General features: G+C 51.2%; 4 protein-coding genes across 4 annotated transcripts; 3 read left to right on the top strand and 1 right to left on the bottom strand.

Annotated features, from left to right (window-relative positions):
- Positions 1-499: 499 nt before the first annotated feature.
- Positions 500-4473, bottom strand: APUU_40698S (telomerase reverse transcriptase; the record flags this gene model as incomplete). The annotated part of the gene is made up of 6 exons (XM_041703799.1): positions 500-2395; positions 2445-2852; positions 2898-3274; positions 3326-3589; positions 3643-3943; positions 4000-4473. 6 exons carry the CDS (start codon positions 4471-4473, stop codon positions 500-502), a joined length of 3720 nt encoding a protein of 1239 aa, XP_041556448.1.
- A 3846-nt stretch (positions 4474-8319) lies between these two features.
- Positions 8320-14165, top strand: APUU_40697A (putative Rho guanyl nucleotide exchange factor; the record flags this gene model as incomplete). The annotated part of the gene is made up of 2 exons (XM_041703798.1): positions 8320-12933; positions 12990-14165. 2 exons carry the CDS (start codon positions 8320-8322, stop codon positions 14163-14165), a joined length of 5790 nt encoding a protein of 1929 aa, XP_041556447.1.
- Positions 14166-15379: 1214 nt separating this feature from the next.
- APUU_40696A (Ulp1 protease family protein) lies at positions 15380-16571 on the top strand (the record flags this gene model as incomplete). Its single annotated transcript, XM_041703797.1, has 7 exons — positions 15380-15436; positions 15512-15539; positions 15611-15625; positions 15705-15754; positions 15819-15838; positions 15894-16445; positions 16517-16571. The coding sequence occupies 7 exons, from the start codon at positions 15380-15382 to the stop codon at positions 16569-16571; spliced, it is 777 nt and encodes a 258-aa protein (XP_041556446.1).
- A 1369-nt stretch (positions 16572-17940) lies between these two features.
- On the top strand, positions 17941-19050 carry APUU_40695A (uncharacterized protein; the record flags this gene model as incomplete). The annotated part of the gene is made up of 1 exon (XM_041703795.1): positions 17941-19050. One exon carries the CDS (start codon positions 17941-17943, stop codon positions 19048-19050), a length of 1110 nt encoding a protein of 369 aa, XP_041556445.1.
- Between the last annotated feature and the right edge of the window lie 1620 nt (positions 19051-20670).

Here is a 20670-nt window from a genome sequence, read left to right as displayed (position 1 = left end):
AGCAAGTGGCTGTTCCAAGGCACGCCACCGCATATCCACACGTGCAGGCTTGCTTGTTCGATTCTAGTGATAACTCGAGCCTTGCAAGTTGGAAAGCGAGGATGAAAACATAGAAACACGCCCTGGTCTACTGGTAGTGGTCAAGGAACTACATGGTGTTTGTTGTTCTCTGGAATTGCCACCCCCTTTCCTGTCCGTCCACTGTGCTGCTTGCCCACTCACGGCGGTTCCGTGGGAATGCCTTCCCATACCACAAATCTCTTACATCTCGGCTATCTACCATGGAACTTCGCGGTTATTATTAGCTGAAAAGACTGAGGACTGGCATCTTTCATTATTACTAATTGTGTTCGTTGCATTAAAGCCAGCTCCATCCCTCTTCGATCCCTTGATCCCTTCATTATTGCTTACTAGTATCTCTGCCCTGCGTACCGCCGGCACCACCGAAGATGCCCGGCCAGCCATGTTTCTATTTTGGAGCGGTAAGGAGACCGCAATCTCAAAAGCGCCACCCCCCATACGTGAGATTCCCCGTCCGCGCTACCTGCGCCAGCAGCGCACCACTCCCTGGGCTGCTTTCCCGCGCTTCTGCCATCGTCCCGTCAAGCCAACACAGCACGTCCGCATACCGTGTCTGCTTCCGCCCCAACACAAATTGAAACGCTGCCGCCCCCAAATATTGCACCTGATGATAGGTGACCTTGCAACGCCCATGCCGGCCTCGAATCAGTCGATATCCCAGCTGCGTTGCGTCACGGATGATGCGCACCACGACCTCAGGGCGTGGATGCGCCCGGGTGGGTAGGGACCGGGTATAGCGGTACATTTTCATCGCGGCGCCCACAAGCGCCTTGTATATGTTTAGGAGGACGGCATGCAGCGAGTTGTGCGCGGTGTCTGTGTACATCGGGTGTAGGGACTGCTTGACCGACCCGAGGATCTTCTGGTGGAAGTACCGCCCGGGGTTTCGCCCAGAGTCGACGACTAGGGAGTCACTGAGCGCGGCAGCTGCTGACTCGGCGCCGTCAAGCATTCGGTTCTGGTCTTTGAAGATCTCTAGCGTTTGCGTCTCAATGAGACACCCACAGTAGGGAAAGAGCGATGTGTCGATGATTCGCGGGATTTGCATGCCGTCTACGGATGCTGCAAAATTGACCAGGCTCTTTGCTGGGTTGACAGAGACGCCGTAAGTCGGCTGTCCTCTGAGCATCACCCGTAGGAAGTCCATCGCAACGCCGGAATCCAAGGTAATGAGTAAGAAGTCGTCGACGTACCGAAGAAAGAGGGCATCGTCTGTCTGTAGGAAACCGAGCTCGTTGCGCTCCATCTCTGCGTAGAACAGATTGCAAAGAAGACTAGACATCACCGAACCCTGCGGGATACCATTCCGTTGCCGAAAGAGCCTCTTCCCTATCTTGACTAGAGTGTTCTGGACGTGCTCGTTGAGAATATCAAGCAACCCCTCGCTGCTGTAGTTCTTCTTTTTGGTCGTCGTGTCGATAAAGACACTGTTTCTTCTCCCCGCCATATTCGCGCCAGCAATAGCATCTGTTAGATGCTCTGGTTTAGCTAGCGAGGCGAATCTCTCAAGAAATTTCCTCCATGGCTTGCTATGTCCTCCCTGATTCTGTGACGGCCACATGTCACCAAAGTAATTTCTGGGGCACATTTCCACGTATTTCATCCAGTTATACTCTTCTTCGGAGACCAACTTCTCGATAAGACGCACAAGGCTCTGCTGCGGTATGGTATCGAAGCAAGATTGAATGTCTAGCTTCACAAAATAAAGCGGTGTCTGCGAGTTCAAACCCTTACCGGCCAAGGTCTTCTTAAACCCCTTCAGTCGGGAGTGAATGTCTTTCACGGAGAGCATACCAGAACCAAGTATATCGCCTCGTCTGGTTCTCTCATAGTTGAGCATGTTGTGGACAGGCGCGATTGCCGAGTTCACACTTTGTACATAGCTATATCGCGCCTGGCCCCCCCAACCGCTCTTGACTTGGGTGGGCCGTTTCAAATTCAGGATCGGTCGGATCCCCGTCAACTTGGGGAGTAGTCTCAACGAGCCGTACCCGAGTGATTTTTTACCATACAATAACTCTTGCGCCTTCATTGGCGTCAACTCCTCGAACATGGAAGCCCTTAGATTCGCCAATGGCTGTGTGGTAAGTCGGAGCCACACGTCATGTCGGAAATAGAACAAGCGTTGTCGGTGTACTTGTGATTCGGTCACGTAGAAGTTTCCCCTAATGAGGGGGAGTAATATGGAATCGAACAGATAGTACAGGAATTCATGGAATAACTCTCTGCGTTTCTGCAGGTCAGAAGCTGAGATCTTGTCTTCTGAAGGCCTATCACTAAGGTTGTGAGGTTCGAGCCAGGGTATCTGCGTGATCTGCAACCAGTCAGTATTTGCACCAATGGTAAGGGTCGATTTGCCGAACCTTTATACCCTCACAGATCTCATGCAGGCTCAGACTTTCACGTCTACGCATGTGTATGAACCTATCGACATGACGGAGGATGATATTCTGGTGGATGGCGCCCTGCTCACCGGTTCCGAAGAACCCAGCTGGGACCAGATTTTGAATGACGGCTCGACAGAAGGCTGATATAGACGCGGCTGGGGTAGCATGGTCAGTCAAGTTCACCTTTGGCCTAGGAGCGCCCCGCCGTTTGCGCTTTCTTCCAGAATTCGATGTCGAGGGCATATCGGAGGCTTGAAGAGTGCTTGGCATGTCCGGATAAGCGACTGAGGGCTGAGTTATAAGTTGGCCTGAGCCTGAAGGTTCAGCAGTGGATGTCGTTTCGGTTTCAACACTGGGTTGCCCCAAGGTACAATGATCAGAAAACTATAATTATTAGTTTTCGTCAAGTTTCTAGGAGACTCTGCATACCTGTTCAGAGCAGTAGTACCGAAGAAGGCTACTATAACAGCAACGTCGATGTCTGTTTTGCAGCTGGCGCACCAGTTCTAGGGCTCTTCCCCGAAGCCTTCTTGGTATCTTAACCGACCCCTGCTGCTCAGAAGTAATCTCGGCAGCCCCATCAGTTCCAGTCGCGCCCGCACGTTGTTGGTGCCGAGTAAGTCCCAGCCCTTCCTTGCTGGCGATTTCGTCCTCTCGAGAAGAATAGTTTTTAAATAAAGGGTTATCGCGATAGTTCGACCAAGTCGTGCATACACTATGGAGGCCAAACTGTCGCGGGAAAACATACTTCATCACATGCACGGTATGTTGCAGCGATCTAGATGAAGGAAACCGACTGAGAACGTCTACAATGTCGTCAGCTAATTGCCCTGGGCATCTCGATTGGGTTCACTCACGATTTGGTAGGCCGAATACGATTTTGCTCTTTGTACCTAGTTGAGGGCGGGCGTATAACATGCGTTGCCGGCAAAATACAATCGCGTTAGGTTTTAAACGATTGTCGTTTCCCCCAGCTTTTAGTTGCTTCGTGTCTGGTTTGGTTTGGGCAGTCGGGCCCTGGAAAGTAGGGTCTTTCTTAACAGACAAAGTGTTATCATCCCCGTTAGCAGAGTCTTTTTCTGGCGAGGCTCGTATGGGCTTAAGGCTTGACAGTGGAAGTCCTAGCTTGAATGTAAGCATCCACAAACACATCGTCATTCAGCTAATAACCCACCACTTATTTGGCAATAGACGTCCTTCCTCGCATCTACTGCCACAAACAGCCCACAGTCAAGTAAAAGCTTCAACATGATCTCGTCGCCATTGCCTCCCAGCAAAGCAAGAACTTCCGGCCACGGCGATTGCTTAAGCATTCGGACGTTCTTGTTGGAGTAGTAAGACTCGACATTAGGGATAGTGCAGAGGAGTCCACGACTCGCCCGCCTGTACCCATGGCTCAGCAGGTGTTTGTCTTCCGGTCTGCCCTGGAAGACGTCTCTCTGAGCGAAGACGGACGAGATAACAAAATCCACAACCTGTTCAAGAACCAGGATTAGCCATTGTCTGAAACGAATCGATGCCGTTATCGTACCTCTGATTGCGGGCTCGCGGGTCCAGTATCAGTACCAAGCTGACTCGCGGCTGCGCTTTGCGCTTGCGAGAACGCAACAAAATCCCGCCGCCGTGTCTGGCTTTGCGTAGGCGGCAGTTCTTTCCATATCCCCACAAGGGTCGTATCTAGGATATTGGCCAGGTCTCGATTCTGAGTTTTCCCAGTGCCTGGATCGCCGAGGCTCCCCGCTACATCGCCATCGCCGCCACGCACCGCTGCGATTCTGCGCCGACGCGACTTGGATGATTTCGGGATGCGCTGCAGAATGTACTGCCGCAATGTCACCACTTGCCGGTAGTACAGGGAAATTATCGGATGGGAGGTTTCGGCTGTACTGGGGGCTTGGTTGCCGCTGGCTTTTAAGTGGTGTGATGAGATACTGGAAGGTTGTTGTGGTGATGACTTCGCCCGCGTTGGACTGTCTTTGGCGGGTCTCTTGCGTTTATTACCCATGATTTAGCAAGAGAAATACCTGAAACTCATATTATGTTCAAGGTCTCGCGGCTACCCTTTGTTGTGAGTTGAGCCGAGAAGGGTGTTGAGTGTGACGCGCAGAAACGCGCGAGTAACGCGAGGGAAGGGGGAAGCTAAAGAACTGCAACCCTCAGATATTTCCTCAGCAGCATTGCTCATTAATAAATCAGAGCACTGGTAGGTAAAGGCTCAAATAAAGATTTCCCTGCCGTGCAACCTGCTGCGTGAGATCAATTGCATACTGATGTTGAGGATTGCGGGAGAAGCACAGTAGGTATGGTATCTTGGCTCCCGCAATCAACATCCAGGCTGGTGCTTTTCATTTCACTAGATGTAAGTCAATCAAATAATTTTCAGCGACTTTTAGAATTCCAGAGAATAAGCATAATGTCCACTTTGTTTAAGAGATCAAAAGTGCGAGGAACATAATGCTGGTCGTATTTCCGTGAGGCACTACTGTAATATAGACCGCATATATATAACTACTAGATCCTCGAGCCAGAGTACTGAGAAACCCGCACTCTTTTTGCTCCCTTTAATCAAACGAGTATCAGATCCTTAAATTCAATTCTAACAACATCAGCTTTACTCTGACGGACTCGGTCCGCAAACACAGAACAGGGTTTTGAACTGTTTTGAGGTTTAAACTGTTTCGGCATGCCAACACTATCGCCAATGGTCACAACGTAACAATCCCCCGCTAGCATAATCATGAAACAGAAGTCTATTAGTCTACGGCTTGACATGGGAATGGATCTACCAGATGTCTTCTGAACTCCCACTCCATAGTACTACGCTTCGTGTCTCAAGACCAAGAGGGCTCCAGCCTCCAGGGTCCCGTTCATGCAGGGACGGGCAGGTCCATATTGCAAGGCAAGTTCGCAACACAACCTAAAACAATAATACACTGACCCACCCATTATTGGGACTTTGCAGCAGTTTCGGAGGAATTCTCCTCCTGCAAACTTACTCAAGCCACTTAGATTGATTCAGAACTGCGGGCTCGTATGCCTGGGTCCTGGAGACATGTGGTTCTTGTGCGGCGAACGACAGCTGGACCCAGCTAATTGATCAAACCTCTGCCAGTCGAGTTGCAGGGTTGGGGAGCTAATACTCCGTATGCTACTATGTTTTGACACCTGTCGGATGGGTTTGGTGTTAAGGAGGTGATATCCCACTGCACGTAGCGGTGGCTGATTGGTGTCTGATAGAAGGCAACTAGGCACTACCGTTGGCCCTGGTGGTGTAATCAGGCACGAATTTGTGCTTAGATGTGCCCATAACTTGCTATGAGAATGAAATCGAGAGTTTCCTACAAACGAGGAGCTCGTCTAGTTTGTTCCACTTGACAGGAGCTCCGTATGCTATGCCGACTGTGATACCCTGCCGCGGGCGAGGCGTTGAGTGGCGATCCAGTCACACAGGTCAAGCCGATAAGCACTTTAATCTGCTGCTTACCGATTATTTAGCGGGCAAGAGAACACTCAACAAAGCTCAGTGCGGGAAGAATAACCAGAATAAAGAAACGCATTGCTAGCTGCATGATAATCTCGCCAGCCTTAATTGAGGCATCACGAAGTTTATTTAGCACATCTGCAACATCAATCAGGTCCCCGAGGGAATGGATCAATGGGCGGGGAGGCGGAAATTGGCTTATGGAACAAGAGGTGACAACGCAGCGTGCCAAGCGTACAGGTCACATCGCAGCACTGTGTAATTAATATTCCTGGCTGCGGCAGGTTGAGAACGAGAAGAGGAGCAGAAACTTCCCCCGTTTTCTGTCACGGACGCAGGTGCAAGAAACTTTGAAAGAAACTTTCAGTTCCGCGGGCCGCCGACGCAGCTAAACACAAAAAAAACCCGCGTCTTCCGTGTGATGACTGAATCCACCGGAGAACACCCGGAAGTTGAAAAACCTTCTTGAAGGAAATCTCTGACGCGCGATTGCTTGGAAATTGCACTTATATTATTACATTGTATTGTGTGCCTGGTGGATGTAATCTTACTCCGGAGAGGTCCCAGATCCCTGGAAACACCGGCGGCCACACGCAGAGTCCCCACCGCAGCGCTGGTCCAGGCCTGCCATCAACTGCGGCCGTGACGACTGTTCCTGGCTTCATCCAAGGATCGGGCAGGGATGATCTTCTCCGAGAAGGGCAGGGGGGCATTCGACCATGGTATGTTAGCACCTGGAGATTGGAGAATGGATGGATGAAATAATCCAGACGTCACATGTAAGAGGAGTCAGATTGAAGGCCATTGTTGGTTATCGATCACAAGTTCACACCAAGACGCGGGCAAGGCTCGACGAGAGACGACTCGAGGTCAATCAGGTCCCAGAATGAGGCAACAATAATAAAACTGTTCGCTAAGCACCGGCAAATCTTCGCTCTCCCGTGTCTGAAGCAACCTGAATGCCGAGCATGATCGCGGCCTCATGTTCTAGGCTCTGACGGCGTCATCTTTAGGAATGGATGGATCGCATTTCGCGGATAAGTGGAACGCCGCCAATGCATCATGTCCAATCAGTCGGCTTTCCAGAACACCGCAGTTGCTGGATTTCGTGCCTGGCTTGATGGACTCATCACTCCTCAGTGTTTAGGCTAACTGCGACTCTGAGGAGACGAAGTGTTAGTATAGTTCGAGTTTTTTGAGATGATCGAACTTGGATCGGCGATCAGGCCTCAGTTCTTTCAGTTGTGGGCTGCAGACGAAAGTCAGTGGGCTCAGCGACGCCCAATGGGGAGTCAAACAAAGAAACACACCACCCCGATTGAGTTCCGGCTCAAAGATCCTTTGTCGGCTCGAGGTCGAGGCTGGAAGTCAGATATCCCGGGGCGAGGCTTCGCGTCTAATTATTTTCTCAGCTGGAAGGGCTGTTCAGGCGATCGCGGTTTGAAGGTGAAACCCCTGCGCCAACACTGGCCAGCACGGACTCGGGGGGAGGATTGGACATGGATATCACGCTTGTACTCTGTAATGAGACGTAGTCCTCGATGAGGAAAAGTAGTTAGTTTGAGGCAGCAGGGCTGTTGTAGGAGTGGCCCACTCGCTCCATGTCTTTTGCTCCAGAGTCGAGCTCGCCAGTGACGATGAAGTACGTATTTCCATCCTGACTGCGCGGTTTCTGTCACTCTCGTCTTCTTCCTCTTTCCCTTGCCCTCCCTCGATAATAACAATCACAATAATATAATAATAGTCCCGGCTATTCTGACGATTATTGCCGCCATTATTGTTCCTGACTTCCGATCCAACCGCCTTACTCCGTACCTTTGCCTCCAATAAGCCCCTCTCACCTTCTCGGCCCGCTTGTGACAACTTCCCCTCAGTGTCTCTGCTTGCTCCTCACTCCCTGCTCACCACAACTCGCTACTGCTCGACCTACTGCTCGACGCCTGCAAACCTCCTGTTCCGCGCGTCTTCGTCTTCCTCCCGGCCGCCTTATCACCTGTCGCCATCCCACGCCTCTCTCCACGCCGTCCTTTGGCCCTGTCCTTATAATTGCTGCACGTCAATACTCGTTGCGTCTCCTCGGGACACAGACCTCAGATCACCCCCGTCCTCGCTTGGTGATCTTGCCTTGGATTTCAAATATGACGCCGTATTGGGGTAGTACTAGGTGACGATTGCCCTGTAGTTCTGGCTGGTCCATTTGCGACACTGTCTGTGGCGACCAGCCGTGAACAACGCATCGCAGACTAGCATCCTTGACCAGAAGCGATCTCCACCAACCATTTCTGTTTGAAGGATCCTCTCTGGCGAAATTTAAACAAAATTCAACTGAAAAATAATTCGAAAAAAGAAGGTCTCGCCCAAGTATGAAAAATGTCCGGCAGCAATGTCGAACACGTTTCTGGCTTCGTTGACGCTGGCCCTCCCCGATCTCCGCGCCTCTCCTCTTCCAGCACAAACGACCGCTTTTATGACGCTCTTTCCGAGAATGGCGCCCACGACCCTTCGCTGACTCTTTCAACCCCTCGCCCGACTTCATCCCGGTCAGGTACGACATATACCACCAAAGAAGGTGTCTCAGATCCACAACGTTTCGCGTTACCCGCGACCGTTGTTCCGAACGGCTATCCCAACCATCACCAACATCGATCCTTCCCCGACCCTGACGAGTACTATCGCTCCCATTCACCCACATTGCCTCCGGGGCACAACTCTGGGATTCGAACAGCAGGCGGCTCACTGTCCAAAACGCCCAACCCAGCTGTGGACGCCCGCTCTGTGAATACATCACAACCTCGGGTGGCCTCGGTGCCTACTCATCCATCGGGTCCGTCGAGTTCAGACCGGGGGATATACCGCTCAGTGTCGGATACCTCTCGTTTGGGCCAGTCTGATTTCCACAGCGGTCCTTCGTCCGTGCAGCCCTCGACGGCGCGCCCTAAACAGGCCTCGTTCAAAGACCTAATCAACAAGTTCAATAATAACGCCGATCACGTCCTCCCCGTCCCCATCCCCTCCGCCTCCGCATCCCGAGACCAGTCCAGGGCTTCTAGCCCTGCCCCGATCGATCATAGTATACGGCCTGTCGCGGCGTCTCGCAGGCGAGACACCGGTAGCTCGATAGTGCAGAACCAAGCAGCACCCCGGTGGGACTCGCCAGGAGACTTAGGCCGGGATCCTCGATCACATTTCGCTCTGCCTGCATTGAACACAACGAACCTGAATAATAGCTCGTTGGATGATCATCAGCCGTCGAATTTGTTTCCGCGACGACCTTTATTTGGGGAGTTGCTCTCAGTCGACACAGACTTTCAGGGATATGGGATACCATCACACCTGCGACGCCGAGGTTCTGAAGGAAGCATTGCTACCCCCAACACTGCGTATCCGGATTCTTTCGAGCCGTCATCAGCTGCAACGCCGTTGACCCCAACAGCGTGGTACCTAGGACGCACACCCTTCTTAGAGGCAGTAAGCACGGGGGGAAACTCGAGTCGACATCGACGAACAAGGAGTGATATACCAGGGAATTCACCCGTGGGTGTGAATACGCATTCGCTCGACTTTGACATGGCGGTCCCCGCCCCCTTGCATCCGAGTTCGCGAATGTCGTTGGACAGCCCGCATTCCAAGTCGCGCATTCCAGTTTCTTCCCGCCGTTTTAATTCACCCGCCCCTTCCGACGATTCTTCACCGTCTCCGAAAGCTCATTCACCCATCCGCCACAACACAGAAACCCATATCCCACCCAAAGGCCTCAGCCGTCTCCCCAAGCCGTCCCCGAAATCTCCCGGAGATTTGGCTTCTCATGGCCAACCCGCTTTTCCTACAACCACTACGCCAACCCCACCTCGCGGAAGGCGAGAAATGGGCTATGGTCGCTCCCGGACGAAACTTCCCGAAAAGAGTCCCCTACTGGAGGCCTACATAGCTGCACCACCTCCGAAGAAGTCACCCCCCTTGCGCAGCTCTCGACCTCGCCAACCCGTATCGCACAATTCAACCGCCGCATCTAGGTCACGAGTTGGTGAAACAGTGTCAAATCTTCAAAAACAGATCCACCGCGAGCGAGAAGTGCGAAATCCACGTCCGCGGGAGCGAAGGTTACCAGAATTGGGGAACGTTGACTTTGCAACGCGGCGCCAGAAAATCCAGCAGGCGTTCAACCGCACGGTTAAAGAGAATGAAAGGAGAGAAGAAGAAGCAGCCGAGCTTCGCCGTCGAGCTTCAGTACAGGAAAACCTCTCAAAACCCAACGGTGATTCATCACATGAACCCAAACCAAGTGCGCAGCAACCGGGGCCACCAGAATCTATCCCTCAGCCAGATGATACAGCAACTGTCATAGAAGAGCCCACGGAATCTTGTGAGGATGAAACGCCAGCCAAGGAGGAAGTAGAGGCCTTCCCGCAACTTCATGTCAACACCAAAGTCCCGAACGATAACTCCATTGCTATGACGATGGACTCACCCACTTTAGGACATCCAATCCTGGCCCAGGAGGATGTAGGGGGATCAAAACCCTCTGATATACCACCAGAATCCTCTACAGCTTCATGCTCAGAGGATTCCCCCGTGACTACTTTCGATCCAGAACCGCAGGCTGAGATATCCCAACAGGATGTGCATACCTCTCATAGGACCCTTTTGAGCGAGATTATGCGCATCCGTGAATCGAGCCCCAGTAGCTCATCGTGTGACGAACAGGAATATGGTTTCTCTGACAATGACGAAAAGGAACCCATCCCAATTTTGCTTAGAGACAAGCTAGCCTTCGATGGTGCTATGCACAGTAGAGAAACTCGGGAGACGTCAGATCTTTATGCGCAGCGTAATCCGAATGCTGGCGACATATCGAACAGATGGAGTATGGGCTCTTGGTCCTCATCCTTGCGTCAACAACATTCCACCGACGACCAATGCGATGGAAGTGGTGATGACCTCTCTCAACTGCATCAATCCACAGAAAATAGCGAGTTGGTGACCCAGTCATGCTCTGCTTCTTCGATGACTCCGTCCGACACCGGGAAACACGGCACTAGTCCTCCAGAGAATAGCACCGATATGAGACACGAGCCAAGGCAAGAGGATACGAATACTCGTCAGATCCGGGGACACGCCAAAACACCAAGTCTAGCCAAACTTGGTGGGTGGGACTCGAAGAAGATTACGCAGCTTTATTTGGAAGAGCTTGCTCGTGGCAGAGACCACACTCTTCCACTTGATGTTCGCCGCTCTCCCGAACCACGTCCCTCTACAAGTGATCTACGAGCGGATGGGAGGACAGACAGCTTGACCGATGACCCTGTAATGGTACCTAGGGTTGATGGGATACCCGCGTCGCATCGACACTCTCATTCCGCTAGCCTGATCCACCGAGATGACTGGGAACATGCATCTCCATCGATTATGGACTGGATGCAGGTCGCAGCCGACGATGTCCCTGCACCTCAGGAGCAAACAGATGATACAAGCCCGCAAAATGATGGTGCGCCAACACCAACGCTTGTAACCTCGAATCTTCAAACATCGCACATCGAAGAAGGTAATACAGGACTTGGTCTAGCTATAAATATCCAATCACCACAGGAGCCCGCACCCGAGGAACCTAGTATCCCACCAATGCCTCTCCACGAACCTCCACCACCGCCAGTAACCACGCAAACAGATGCCGGCGTCCATCAAGAACAACTGGAGCGTGTCGGCAGTGTTCCCCCTATCCAGCAACCCATGAGTACTTCGGAATCCACCACATTCACGCCCCTTGGCCCTGTTCACAGCACTGGCAGCAGCGAGGACTCACTTAGACGGCATGAAACTTCATCCTCCCCCAAAGCGAGGGATTCATCCGCGACTTCGCTAGTGCCTTCGAGCTTGGAACAGCCTCGCCCCGACACATCATCTCCTTCCCCTGATCAGCGCCGCCTAAAGAAACGACGACACGTAATAAAGGAGCTTGTCGATACTGAATATACATTTGGGAGAGATATGAAGGTTGTTGACGATATCTACAAAGGAACTTCGAGTTCCTGCTTGGACCTGTCCGCCGAGGATATCAAAATCCTTTTTGCCAATTCTGACCAAGTTGTGCAGTTCTCCATGCTCTTCCAAGATGCACTGAAGGAATCAGCTAAGAGTGTGTATGTGATGCCTAAATCGCAACGCTGGGGTAGCAAGCGCAGCGGGCGCACTCTTCACACCTCGAAGAACGACTCAGAAACAGTTGAGGGAGCAGGCCCATCGGAATTGGAGAAGGACAGGACGACCTGTATTGGCCAGGCCTTTATGACCCATATCGGTCATATGGAGAAGGTCTATGCTGAGTATCTGAAAAATCACGACGCTGCCAATAAAAAGCTTCAAGCACTGCAGCAGAGCACAAATGTGTCGATCTGGTTGAATGAGTGCAGAGAATGGGCATCAGATCTTACGAGCGCCTGGGATCTTGACTCTTTACTCGTCAAGCCAGTACAACGAATCTTGAAATACCCTCTTCTAATATCGGAGCTGCTCGACTCGACCCCGTCGGACCACCCAGACCATGCCTTACTTGTGAAGGCTCTGGAAGAGGTTACCAATATTTCCGTTCGCATCAACGAAATGAAGAGGCGAGCAGACGTGGTTGGTCAAGTTGTCGGACGAAAGAGAAAAGAATCTGACGTTAGAATCGGTCTTTCTAAAGCGTTTGGTCGTCGCACGGAGAAATTGAGACAGCAAGTAGGCCTCTCTGACATGGTTGCTGATAAAGACTACGACTCTCTGGCCCAGAGATTTGGCGACAATTTCTTCCAGCTGCAGGTAGTCATGCGTGACGCTGAAACGTACACTCGCGAGACTCAGGAGTCCATGGAGCGCTTTCTCGAATTTGTCTCCTCCATTGAAGCGTTCATTGATGTTTTTCAAACCAGCTATCCTGAGCTTGAGGGGAAATGGCGTGTTTTCAAGATATCTGTTCAAGACATTATGGCAGGGACATTGCCCGAACATGTGAGTATTCGAAGAATGAGAACTAGGGACAAACCTTTGCTAATGCGGATTTACAGCTCGATGTTGTGAGAAAAAGTGTGATTGACCCGATGGTTACACTGCTCAAACTCCATGAAGGCCCGCAGAAGGTCATGAAGAAACGTGACAAGCGCCTTATGGATTATGCTCGGTTCAAAGGCATTAACGCTCGAGGAGATAAACCCGACAAAAAGACTGCCGAGCAAGCTGATCAGTTTGTTGCCCTCAACGAAACCCTCAAAGATGAACTTCCGAAACTCTATTCTTTGACGGCCAAATTGATGGAAGCGTGTCTGAAGAACTTCATCCAAATCCAGACCACCTGGTTCATTGTTCTACAGAAAAAGATCGGACCATTGATCGACGCCTTCCCCGAAAACGTCCAAAAAATCATCGATGATTGGACCACGCGGTTCAACTTCTCGGAGGCGCAAGTGCTCTCTCTTGGAATTTGCAATGGTTCCTTGCTCGCAGACTCGGTTAATCTCGTCAACTTCAACACCCCCTCCACAGCACAGGGTGTTGGCTCTCCTCGTCGGCCGTCAACGACGCATAGTTCTAGCACCCGGGCAATGGAAGAGTCGCCTAAAGTCTCTCATGATTTCAGCGCTAGCAATCACTCCTTCCAGTCACCCGACATTGACAACCAATCCCGAGTGTCTTTTGGCCGTCATCGCGCCGACTCAGCTTTCTCCGGCCGACGGGGGACTGAGTCGTCGGAACTGCCCAGAACTCAAGTGTTGCACCAAGTCAACAATGCGTCAGCTACATCTGTGCCTCCGGCACAGCCGAGCACAGAAACTTTCCCTCGTCTTCCTAGACTTAGTCTCGACTCTCCATTCCTAGCAGACGTTATACAATCCTCAAACAACGAAAGCACAGCGGATGAGAACCAACCTTCGTCGCCTGCCGCTCGATATTCGGGATTCTTTTCTTCAGCAATGCCCATGTCGGATAACCCACAAGAGGCTACCGGCTCTGAATCCAACCCGACCAAACAGCCCGCGGTTTTGTTCCTTGCCGCCAGTATTTACGAATTCAATATAGACCGAGCTCGGCGCGAAGCTGGTTACCCCTATCTCACGTATGTTGCGGGCGAGATCTTCGATGTCATTGCCGAGAAAGGTGAACTATGGCTGGCAAAAAATCAAGATGACTCAACTCACCAAGTTGGTTGGATATGGAATAAACACTTTGCCAAGCTTTCGGGATGAGATGTATCCTTCGTCAAGCTTCCCTGTCATGTGGAATGTACATGATACCTACCCACCCCCCTTCTCCGACTTACCCTCTTGCTTCCTCAATATTTCTTTCCGGGATCTTCGACTGGGTTTTCATATTCGCTCTTTGATGACCCACGGAATGACCCTTACGCCCCGATCCCCAGACCGGATCTTTTTACGACATTTGATGATCGTGCTTTGTTATTCTCTCTCAGTATTACTTCGGGACTCCCTGCTTCTGATAATGCCTGTCCTCGACGTGCGTTTTCCTTTGTCAAACCGCGCAGTGGCTTGGACTATTTGTTGGCAGAATGTCCGGTTATTTTCTGATTGCTTTCGTTTTTTTCGAGCCTAATACATTTGGCGAGCGAGTTTATGGATTTTTGCTCTACGGAGCCGGTGTTTGCTTTTCGGCCGCTTTGATGGAAGAAGATACTGCTGCATATCCGCGAGGATGGCCGTGAACTGTACATCTAGATACCCCTTGACAACAATAAGAATCGTTTCGTAACTTGCATTCCATATTCTATTTTTAAAGAGAATGTCGTAGTACGAGTAATCAGGAAATCTGTATCCGTACTTCCGTGGTATTCTGCATTTCAGCCTTAAAGCCACAGCGCCACGATCAGATGACGTGTGCTAGTGGTCTTCCGTGGTTCCGCCAGTGACTGCGCCACAACTTTCCCCAGAATGGCACTGTGGCAGGCCCGCCGGTAGCCCGATCACCATTTGTCACAGGCAAGGCAACCTTGGAACTCTCCTACTCTTCTCCCCCATGCTTCCTCTCACTGCCGACGCTCCGTCAATCGCTCACGGCTCCAACCTCACCCTCGGCTCCTCCTTCAAATCCTCTCAGGAAATACCCCCAGCGACGCGTTGACCTCCCGAGCTCATTTCCGTCCCCAGCTGCCTTGTACACCCAGTGTCCCCACGAGCCACTCTTCAACGAACGAGACCCAAGCGGACTATCTCAACGCCGAGGTCGTTACTTTCGAGTCACCATCGCCGTCGATCAGCTCTCCCATTCGTATATATATGTCACTGAGACCCTGATAGGGGCTGAGACATTATTCCTTTCGACTTCGACGATCCGTCCCAGTCTCCGAGACTAAACCAAACCAGACCAGCCGACACCACGCGAGCGATCTGCGTGCTGGTATAAACGGTATAATTCTGCGTGTTGGGCATCGGATTCCGCGGATACGATGCGGGACGGCGGGCTAGGGAAGCTCCAGAAGAGGATGAGAAGGTTTGGGGATACGGTATGTCTTCCTCTTTTTGGCGGATTGGATGGGCAACCCATTGTGTGCTGGGATGGAGATTAATGAGGCCTATAGTTGAATCCGGATGATGCATACCTTAGCTGTGAGTCTTGATGAGTGTTTGCGCCAATTGAGTGTGGATATGATGTATTCTGACTAGATCGGAGTTTATAGATCACGATATCAGGTGTATGTTTGTGGACCTCGTACCGTTCCACCTCGGACTATGGAAGGGCTATTGCTGACCTTAGGGTTCCCCGGATCTTAGTGACAAGAGGCGATTTACAATCTCTCAAGGATGACTGGCTTACAGATAATGTTCGTGTGACTGACAAACAAAATAACACTGCGGTACTTGCGGAAGCTGACTTGTTGCTACTAGATTATATCTTTCTGGGAGGAGTAAGTTCGGAATGGGCGCTGCGCTGTGACTCGTCACCATGACTGATTGTTTCAGGTACTTGGAGCGCGAGTTCCTCACAGACTTCAAGTCGTCCAACATTGTTCTTCTTCGACCGAGCATGTCCTTTATGATCCTACAGACACCAAATCCACATTCGCTGCGTGAGGCATTACCAGACTTCTCACGCACGACGCACGTCTTTCTACCCATCAACGACTGTCGAAATGTTTCGGAAGCCGAAGGTGGCACACACTGGTCCCTCCTCTTGATCTCGATAGTAGATGGCATCGCATTCCATTATGATTCATTACCACCAGGAAACTACTGGGAGGCGAAGACAGCCACGATGAAGTTTGGCGCTCTTCTTAACCGCCCAATACGGTTCGTTAACCTTGAAGATTCACCGATACAGGAGAACGGCAGCGACTGCGGTGTGTTTGTCTGCTTGAGCATGCGTCACCTCCTCCTGAAACGATTGCTCAGGGCCAACTCCAACGAGAAGGTCAGCATGAGCTTAGGTGGATGGAGAGTAGATGCACGCTCGGGCCGCAAGGAGATCGCTAAAATAATTGAGACATTCCGGAAAGAAGGTGAACGGCGAAGATCGTACGTTTTCCTCTTCTAATAGTAGTGACCCTTCTTCGTTCTCTTGCTGACCACGCACACACGGTATCCAGAGCTAGTTCAAGTCCTTCAGGGAAGAAATCGAGGAGTCCGCCACGGATCGAATGATGACCACCTAGCTACAACAACATTTACCGTACATACTCTTCACGTGCTGCACCTGGGACGGATGGAAATAATTGAATAATACTCGGTTGCATCGGGCGTAATGAGGTTGGGACTACGTGGGACTTGGACATTATTGACATTGACTTACAAGCATGAACATGAACATGAATTACGCACTTGCACTTGACCTTGACCTTGACCTGACGCGCTCGCTTTCCTTTGGATTATCGATACACTTCTTATTAACTACTACTACCCTCTTCCTTGTCCTTTGAATCTTGATTCTAGTCGTGTGGATAGCGTGGTCGCTTTTAGCATCTTGATTTCTGAACGAGCGCGTTTTGCATATCTTTCGGCCTTCAGCCTCTAGGCCTGCGGCCGAAGTGCCTAATACCTATTTTTATTTAAAAACTTTGCTATTGCATATAGCTGGAGTCATGAGTTGATAATTTAAGCTACAGTACGTACTACGTAGGGCTTTGGGCATCGTGCATAGCTTGGTTTAATCGGTCTTTGTTTACCTCGCGGCTCTTTGATAGCATCGCCCACGCTGAAGGATTACAACCTGAAGAACGATAGGAGAGATATAATCCACTCAATTTACTCTTACTAGCTACTCCCCTGCCGTAAGATCTAGATGTTTACTACTGCCTACTCGACTCGCCTGTACCCACTCCTACTCACCTCAGCACCCGACACAACCCACGAGCTCACTATGCAGCCTGAGGATTTAGGATTCAAATTATAGGTTGCCATGGAAAAGCGGATGGCATGACATGATATCTTAATATAGGTAGGTAGGTTCTCGGTGCTTGCTGGTGTTGAGTGGTGGTGTGATTAGTTGCTATAGCACCAAGTGGCGGAACCATGGTCGACGTCTTCCAACACGGGCAGAGAAAGAAGCAAGCGTACGAGAAGCTGCCGTTGGAATGATGTTCGTATCTGATCCGCTTCTGCGGATATATGCCCCATGAGGCTCTTGTAGGGCTTGGTTAGCGTTGCAGTAGCTCGGCCCGCCTTTGTATAGAATCAGACTTAGCCCTAAGTTCATCCCAACGCAATGGCGATGAGTTGCTGGCGTTCTTCGTGGCCTTTCGAGGTCCATGGCGACGGTTGTCATGATCGTAGATGTGTTCCTTCTTCTCTTGATACCAGCTCACTGTCGTGACTGCTTCAACAGCGTTCACAACAACAACAACACGTATATAAGCCGCTGTTTTGCTCGTTCTCTTCCTCTTCTTCTTTTTCCCTCTTCACACCACATGGTTGTTTCGATTGCTAGTACCGTGCCTTTGCCCACGCTGCGTCTGATCGTTCCCATCTTGGTGTTCGCTTTTTTTTCCCTTCCGTTTCTTTTTTGCCAGTTCCGATGTCTCGACTCCGAACTGGTCGTCTCCCCCAGTTAGATCCGCATCCAGTCGTTGCGCGTCTCAAGACACAAACCGCCTCTCGTTTATCTTTTCAACCCCGTGTCTCGACCCGCGCCAACCCCGGACCTACTGCCCGCTCTTTTTTGGCGTCCCGGCCTACCCGGGACAACGTTCGTTCTTTTGAGTCGTCACGCCTTGGCTCTCGACTCCCAGTCAGATCCCCAAGTCCAACTCAACCACCTTCTTTTGAACGACCAACTCAACTTCCTTCTTTTCGGCGTCACGCCATCGTTGAGGAAAGGCGTGTGGCGCGACAGAACCGGCCTAGACCTTGGGCTACTGAGAGGTCTACTCAGCCATCCCGGTTGCACCTGTCGTCCCGCAACCCTGCCCCCTCGACAAACCCGACAATCCCTACCAACAAGAAGTTGACCGCGCGAGTCGGCAACGTTCGAGCCAAGCCCGAGACTTCGGTCAACGGCGGACGCAAGAACAAGCCAGTGAAACGCGTTCACTTTGGGGAGACTACCGTCATCCCAGTCACTCGTTGGATTGATCAGGTTCTCGACGTCCATGCCTTCCCTGGATCCAGGAGCATGGAGATCTTACAACAGGCGAAAGAAGATGCCCTTGCCGCCCAGGAGAAATACCTGGCCGCCAAACGCGCTGCCGGCCGCACAACCCGGCAAGTCGACAACGCTCGAGCTAAGCCCTCGGCTCCGGCCAAGAGTGAACGCAAGAGCAAGCCGACAAAATCCGTTCGTTTTGGAGAGACTACCGTTGTCTCAGTCCCTCGTTGGATCGATCGCCGTAAGAACGTCTATCCCGCCCCCATTGCCGCCATGGGAACCCTTCAGGGTTGGTCAGTCACTCCTTTGACGAAGCCCGATGAGGATGGTGAAGAGGAGAAGTATACCACGTACTGGGGTTCCGATTCGTACGTTGGTATCTCCGATCACATCTCTCAACCCTGCCACCGACAATCTTGTGCTTGGAACGCCCTGGCTCGCCTCCAGGCTAGGCACCCCGACTGGACCCCTCCGGAGGTCTTCAGGTGTTGGCTTCACAAGAGAGAGTCTATCCGGAAGAAGGGTGTGTTTATGCTTTGAGCATAGTCGACACACGCCCTTTTTCTTCACCTTCGTTTACCGCTCTCGACACATTCATTTTGTATCCCACTGACCCACACATTCTTTGTATACCTTTTCCTTCCTCACACCCTTGTGGTGGATAACTGAACTTGCCTCCCCCTTCCACTCGTTTCGATATCCGCTTATCCCCTTCCATTCATTTGTTTTTCTTTTTTCTTCTTGTCTTTTTTTTTTTTTTTTTTTTTTTTTATTGGGATCCTGAACTTTTCTTTTTCTTTTCTTGGGGTTTGACTTCACTGGTCCGGCCCGCTGGCGTTCGTCCTGCTGAGTATTGGTGGCGTTTTTCTATCCGCGGACAGGTAAGCATTCATACTGTCCATCATTTGGCCGCTGCTAACGTTTGTATACCAGAGGACATCTGGCAGTGGTTCCCTATGCACAGGGGTAATGGCGCAGACTCGTACGCGAGAGCTTAAGTCGTAGACCATAGTCGGAGCGTCAGCGGCCCCCGGTCGATGGTGGCTTTATTTGGAGGGCGATGGGGGTAAGTTGTTTCCCCAGTCTTCGGGCTATACTAACATAACATCGGCAGTTGGTTGGTGGGAACATCGCCGCGACTTTTCTTTTTGTTTGACTGATAGCCACCGGGCTTGTTGGATTGATTGGAGGGCGATGGGGGTTAGTGGTTTCCCCAGTCTTCGGGCTATACTAACATAACATCGGCAGTTGGTTGGTGGGAACATCGCCGCGACTTTTCTTTTTGTTTGACTGATAGCCACCGGGCTTGTTAGATTGATTGGAGGGCGATGGGGGTTAGTGGTTTCCCCAGTCTTCGGGCTATACTAACATAACATCGGCAGTTGGTTGGTGGGAACATCGCCGCGACTTTTCTTTTTGTTTGACTGATAGCCACCGGGCTTGTTGGATTGATTGGAGGGCGACGGGGGTAAGTGGTTTCCCCAGTCTTCGGGCTATACTAACATAACATCGGCAGTTGGTTGGTGGGAACATCGCCGCGACTTTTTTTTTGTTTGACTGATAGCCACCGGGCTTGTTGGATTGATTGGAGGGCGACGGGGGTAAGTGGTTTCCCCAGTCTTCGGGCTATACTAATACAACATCGGCAGTTGGTTGGTGGGAAACGTCGCCCATTCATGACTGTTGGCTTTGTTGGAGTGTTCAGCAGCAGCTTGAGGTAAGAAGCCCTATATATACATTTTGTTCATTGCCACCGTACGGATGAGCTGACCTGGATAGGAGACTTGTTGTGTTGGAGGTGGAGGTAGAGGGTGAGGGTGAGGTTGGGAGTAGGATCGTGTTGATGCTTAGTCAGGGGTTGCTGTCGGAGGAGGACTAGTATATAATTTTGGGCAGTCATATATTCTACTTGTATTTAGTTGATCCGGTCTTTCATTGACGGACAGAGCCATTTACCACCTCGATGGAATCGAGAGGCTTATTCTTTTGCTACCTCACCTCGTAACCCATTTCAAGTCGTAGAGCAAGGCCTACCAAGTACCCAGCGTAGTCAAAGACGGCCGAGGTGTAGATATCGAGAAACTAATCAAGTTGGCTTAATCGTTATCAAAAGGGATTAATACGCCTAACGTATATGAAGAGGACAAGACGCCCGGCTAT

This window comes from Aspergillus puulaauensis, chromosome 4 (genome assembly GCF_016861865.1).
Source record: "Aspergillus puulaauensis MK2 DNA, chromosome 4, nearly complete sequence".
NCBI classification, from domain to species: domain Eukaryota; kingdom Fungi; phylum Ascomycota; class Eurotiomycetes; order Eurotiales; family Aspergillaceae; genus Aspergillus; species Aspergillus puulaauensis.
Note: the sequence above shows the minus strand (reverse complement) of the source record. Positions and strands in the feature narration are given on the sequence as shown.